The sequence below is a fragment of the Sceloporus occidentalis genome, unplaced genomic scaffold, assembly GCF_023333645.1.
Source record: "Sceloporus occidentalis isolate IW3139 unplaced genomic scaffold, rSceOcc1.0.p SCAF_8, whole genome shotgun sequence".
NCBI lineage: Eukaryota > Metazoa > Chordata > Lepidosauria > Squamata > Phrynosomatidae > Sceloporus > Sceloporus occidentalis.
This window is the reverse complement of record NW_028316988.1, coordinates 15,351,215-15,357,500: the sequence shown is the minus strand read 5'-3', so window position 1 is coordinate 15,357,500 and position 6,286 is coordinate 15,351,215. Positions and strand designations below refer to the sequence as shown.

Here is a 6,286-nt window from a genome sequence, read left to right as displayed (position 1 = left end):
ATGGGACCCTGCCTGCAATCCTTGGCAGAGACTGTGGCTACAATGAAGAGGAACCAAGAGGTGAGTTGTTCCATGTTGTTGCCTTGAGACAAAAGACAAAGTTACCTTAGGCTTTTGCATCGATACCCCATTTCTCTCTCTCTCTGCAAAGTTGCCCTCTAGTCTGAACCTGTAATGGCCTTCCTAACTAACTATACTTCAAGAGAGTTTTGAAAGTACATTTGTGGTCTTGGTGTGTGAGTCATTTGCTTTGTTTTGGCCACAGGCGCACAGATGTTTTGTTCTGAGATGTTTTTAATAAAAATGTTATTTTTGAAAGAAAATCCCTCCACAACAATTTGAGACGTTTTTCTTTGGTGCTTTATCCTAACAGTCTTTTCCACCCGTTGGGAAACCCACATTTTGACCTGAGTGCTGAGTAGTTTGGCCTGAGTAACTTGCAATAATACTCATAAAAGAACGAGTAATTACGGATATTCTTCCCAAGTAAATCCAGCCAGATCAGCCATCAATAACTGATCATAAAGGAGCCCTACTGGTTCAGATCAAAGCTCCGTATAACTCCAGCATTTGGCTTCTAATGTTCCCTTATGTTGTCTATTCAGTTCTCTGCATGTGTATATCTCTCTCTCTGTGTATGTGTATACCTCAGTTAACAATTCCTGGCATTTATTGCTTTACAGAAAAATTGCTTCTAAAGGTAGAAATAGCATGTGAAGAGTTCCAATACCAAGTAAAAATAGGAGGATCAGGTCAACATGGCTCATGGGATTTGTAGTTTGTTGTGGCCCCAGAGCTCTCTGACTGAGAAAGTTAAATGTCTGCATGGAGCTATGGCAGTTAAACCATGGTGCCGAACTACATTGATTCTGCAGTGCGGATGCACCATGTATTTAAAAATGAAATGATTTTGTTAAGAAAGAGGGAGAAAGGCATGGCCGTGTCTTAGTTTGCATGTCATAGCACCATGCTAGGATTTAGATATTTTCTCTTCTCATTTCCCCCCACCTAGTCTACTCTGAAGCACAACTTGGACAAACTCTGCCTTGTCATGGAGACCCCTGTCATCCCCACTTTGGAAAACAAACCAGAAAGGTCTTTGGAAGAGACCCCACTGTTGTCGGAGAGAAGGAATAGCACCAGGGGGGTCCTTACATTTCGGGAACCCCTGCGTCTGATCCCTGATGGAGCCCCAGAGGTAAGACTTTCTTGGCAAGGGGTTCCCTCCCCCAAATCCAGTACTTGCAGTTGACTTCCATGTTAGTGGCACACGTGACTCCACTTTAGGGTTCATCCTGGACTTTTGAAGCAGGATATTTGGGAAGCATTGGTTGGGGGAATGATTTGGTTTTGGAGGGGGATTGGCCCTTCAAGGTCTTCTAGGTGGGCTAATGCAGTCCCCTGCCCTCTGTCACTAACCTATCCTTGCCCTAGTTGATCTACCCCAAGTGTTTGCAAGTTAGCAGTAAACAGTGACACTTGTTCTTTTCAGGAGATGGCACAGCATCTGTTGGCAATCTTCGGCAGCTACTACGTGAGGTTGCTGGTCAGTGGTCAGCTCCCATGGGTCCCATCAGGATGGCATGTAGAACTTGCCCATGCTCCATGCCTCTGCCAGTTCATTGAGACCACAGTGCTGGGGAGGAAATCTTGAAGTGAGAAAGGCCCAAGAAAATCCTTACCAGCTGGATGGATTGCTCCAGACACAGAGCATCAACTGACACCAAAAAAAGAGAGAGTCAGGAGAATCTACAACCAGAGGAAGGCAGCGATGGGTTATGTTCTCCATGTGCAAAAGCAAGGTTGCAGTTGAACATTGAGAAATCAAAAATAATAACCGCAGATGATTTGTATAACTTCAAAGTGGATGGTGAAGGCATTGAAATAGTCAAGAACTTGGGTCAGAAGTAAATCAAAATGGAGACTGTAGTTGGGAAATGTGAAGTAGACGTCAATATGGAAGACCAACTGTTAACGGGAAGGTGCTAAAGTGGAAAGAACTATCAGTAGATACCAAAGTAAGAATCATCCATGCCACAATATTTCCAGTTTCTTTGTGTGTGTGTGAAAACCGGACAGTGAAGAAAGCTGACAGAAACAGAATCTACTCTGTTCTATGGATACCGTGAATTGCCAAAATGATGAATAAATGGGTCCTTGAGGAAAGCAAGCCTGGACTCTCCCTAGAAACCAAAATGACTGTAGTGAGGCTATTGTACTTTTACCCTTGGTAAAATATGGTAAAGGGGGAGGCAGTAGGAAGAAAGGAAGACCACATTACAGGTGGATAAGTCAAGGAGGGCCTGGTCCTGAGAGTGTCATTCTTGAGAAGCGTGTCTTGGAGGACTCTCATCCACAGCGTTGCCATGAATCGGAGCCAACTTAATGGCAACTAGCAACAACAGTGATAGAAGTGTCCTGCAGAAATGTTTGAGAGACATTCTAGCTTTGTTTTAAGGAGCAATTGTATCACTACACCAAACCAAGAGGGCATGTGCAGCTGCACAACGTACATGACTGGTGGAAACTGTCCAAGGTCCTGGACGGACATAGTTTCTGCAAAGCTTTTGAAAACAGCTTTGCCTGATCTTCCCTGCTTTGTTTATTGTAATGGGCACACTTTTGTCCGTCATGGGAAGTAATGCAGGAAACTATCTCACCGGAATGGTGTGGGATGAAACCATTGGATCCTCTCCATTTGGCTTGGCTGTGTGTGTGTAATCAAAGCAATCCTTCCCATTCAGACATAGAGAATGTAAAGCATTTTGATTAGTCTCAACCATTTCTGGAGTGGGCTGTGGATAAGAACTGATCCCAGTTGGGCTGGAAATGGGTGTTGCAGAAACAACCTGCTCAACATAGTGGGTGGTTTGGGTTTAGGATTTGGGGGGCACCAAACTATTAGTGGAGATCTCTTGACTTGGACGAAATGGGAGAAGCAAGCTGAGAATCCTCTGAGGCTACCTTTGGGACCCTTTCGGACAATTATAGTGCTATGATTCCACTTTAACTACCATGGTTCTGTTCTATGGAACACCAGCATTGATTGTTTAGGGATGAGCGCACAGAATTCTCAACCAGAGAGCTCTAGCTTCTCCCCAAACTACAAACCCCAAATCTCCAGACGATAAAGCCACGGCAGTTAAAGTTGAATCCTTGTGCTATAATTGTATCAAGTGCAAAGGTTCCAGTCCAACATTTTATCCATAGATGACTTTATCATGTGAAAACTGACCTTCGGAACATAGAAAGCTGTTGTATAACACTGTTGTTTATCATTCATTTGTGACTGTATATGTTTCATGTACCACCCTTTGGTGAAAAGGGCATTATATACAGACTTACCCCTGTTCTAACTTCTTTTGGTTTTTATGAAGGATAACATGCTCCGCTCTACAGCTTTATTTTAATTTTCAATCATGGCTGCCTGTTTATGGAGCGGGTGCAGAAATATCTGCTTGGGAATGGAGAAGATCAGCTTGCTCCATTTCATGGCTACCGTAATAGGGCTCTTAATTCCTGCCATTGGAAAAATAAAAGTCACCAAAGACCAACCGTGGTTTAACATCTCTTTGAACCTTTGTATGCCCTTGTTTGCACACTGGTTAAACACACTTCCACCTTTACATCTGTCAATATCACAGGCAGGGAGGAAAATCAGACACGCTCGTCCCCTCTCTTAGAGGAGTTTCCAAACCTGTCTTCATGACTGTCTGTGGTGATGCAAAGGGAGGTGGATTGAGCAAAATCATGGTATCCTTAAGCTGGCACAGATCAGGATCCCATGCTAGTAGATGGCGAACATGCAGTCTTCTATTTTCATGTCCGAGTGCACGGATCCTGGATGACGCCGATAATTTTACCCGGTGGCCTGGGTTGGACGTAGTTAGGTGGAGGCTGACGGTCCTGGAAATCATCGTCATCACTTCCACAACAACAGCCACAGCAGATACCCATTCTTGCTGCGGCGTAGATCCAGGCTGCAGTCAACGGGAATGACATCAAGTCAAAACCCAGACCAAAATCTAACACTACACTCTACCATTCGTAACTTTACAAATCTATGGCTAGGTTGCAGGAAAGCCATGAAACCCTGTTAGTGAATTGGGAAGGTATGTATCAGGGCATTGGCAAGAGGGGCCTGATATGTGTTGGGCACTTCTGATATGTTCCAGCATTTCCTAGTGCATGAATCTCCAGAGGCACATCTGTGCCCATTGTCACTCCATTGGCTACCATTGCTCAAAGGAGACCTGTGCATTGCAACATCACAGTGAATGTGGGTGTTGAAAAGCTATGCAGTTCAATTTTCAACATGTGTGGCACAGTGTTTGTGAATTTGATCCCAGAGAGCTCCAGGTTGACTCAGCCTTCCATCCTTTCATAAGTCAGTAAAATGAGTACCACCTTGTTGGGGGCAATTGGCTTACATGTTATAGAGAGTGCTTCGTTCGCTATGAAGCAGTATGGAAATATAAATGCTATTGCCATTGCATGTAAGGTCATTTACTAAGACGGAAACCCCAAGCTGAACCCCAGCCCAAGCTCCCTGCTGTTAATTTTCAGCCAAGCAAATGCAAATGACACAACTTATGTGACATGTAGTGCTGAAAGGGAATTCAATGGATAGCAGGGGACTGCCAAACATGACATAATGTTTTCATCTGTGAAGGGTAAGTGAATGACAACACAGCAAATGTTTTCACTAGAGTCGTGGCTTGCTCCACCAGAGATCTTCTTATGCTCCTCTGCACTTGGTGGAAAGTGTTGAAGGACATGCACATTCAGCTAATAAAGAAGGACTGTCAATGGTACGAAGGCTTCATGTTCAGCTGCATGTGCATAGTTGCCCCCTACAATATGAATCTTCCTTCTGCTGAGACATATTCTCAAATCCATTCCGTGTTATTGGAATATCACAAATCATAGTCATTTGTTGTCTTGTCATTTATTTCCCCTCCAGAGATGAAAACTGACACAGATGTGACCAAGCAACATCAGAGTGTGCTTAAATTGTTACTGAGGAAGAACATACAGTTTAGGAGAAGCTGCAGCTGTTTGCTTTTGCCTGAGACTATTGGGAAAGACAAGAAACTGCCTCGTTCTATCTTCCTCCTGCTCCCAAATCTGAATTAATTGAATGCAAACAATTTTTGCACCTTGAACTGCATTTGCAGCCATTGAAGTAAGCTGAGAACAAAGAGGAGAAGTGGGAGGAAGGGAGAGAAACTGGGCTACTTTAAAAGCAGCTGAAAAAATGGGATGGCAGAGGATTAATGTGGACTGTGTCTGCTAAATCTGGATAGTTGGAGGATATACATTTAGATGTGGTCATTTTTTTCCACTTACTGTTAGTAGTAATTTACATCATGTTTCCAGGGACCTGCAGATAGTCGGTCTCTCTGTCTCTGCCCCTCTTTCTCTCAATCTTTCTGTAAAACCAGGGAGTATATGACCAGCAACACATCATATCCTGCTACCCTTCATAAGGTTGCCCCAGTAACACAACCCAGTCACACATAAAACAGAAGGGCTGTTTTATGAGTCATGCACCTCCATTGTTTGCTCCCTGTAAGGAGTAGGGAGCTAGTAGTTTTGAGCCCCTGTGCTTTATGTAAGAAATGGAGGCAGTGGCTCTGAGATCGGATCTGTTATAAGGGAATGGAGAGCCTGCATGGAGTAGTAGCTTGAGAGTTGGAATGTGACTCTGGAGACCAGGGTTTGATTCCCAACTTGGCCATGAAACCCATTAAGCAGCCTTGGGCAAGTCACACTCTCTCAGCCTCAGGGGAAGGCCATGGCAAACCTCCTCTGAACAAATCTTGCCAAGAAAACCCCAGGATAGGTTTGCCCCAGGGTCACTATAAGTCAGAAATGACTTGAAGGCACAGAAGAACAACAATATGGGAATCTATCCCAGGTGCTGAACATGTTTGGGTGCACTGGGTCCTGTATTGTGGACAGATCCTTGCAGGTTAATACCTAGAATGATGTGGGAGCCATTGTCTGTCCAAGTGCTCCAGAACATTCCTAAGTGAGAAGAATTTGGATCACTATGACAAGCTCTACAGAGAAGTAGAATTCAGAGACATGGCTATGTAAGTCTGCAAAATCAGCATGCAAAGGGATCTTCTAGCACCTTTGAGACTAACTGAGCAAAACAAGCTGTAGCGTGAGCTTATGTAAGGTTTGGGCCCCATCTGCACTGCAGAAATAACTCACCACTTTAACTGCCATGGCTCAATGCCATGGAATCCTGGGATTTGTAGTTCTCTGCCAGGGAAGG

At 44.2% G+C, this 6,286-nt stretch overlaps 1 protein-coding gene across 1 annotated transcript in view; it reads left to right on the top strand.

The window, feature by feature from the left end:
- Positions 1–3,554, top strand: part of TMEM268 (transmembrane protein 268) — a 12,036-nt gene extending 8,482 nt beyond the window's left edge. Inside the window, exons 6-8 of the mRNA XM_089536983.1 lie at positions 1–60; positions 1,013–1,198; positions 1,493–3,554. The exon at positions 1–60 is cut by the window's left edge and continues 21 nt beyond it. Of these exons, the coding sequence (XP_089393109.1) occupies positions 1–60; positions 1,013–1,198; positions 1,493–1,654 (408 nt within the window). The 3' untranslated portion in view covers positions 1,655–3,554. The remainder of the gene's footprint in view (positions 61–1,012; positions 1,199–1,492) is intronic.
- Positions 3,555–6,286: the final 2,732 nt, after the last annotated feature.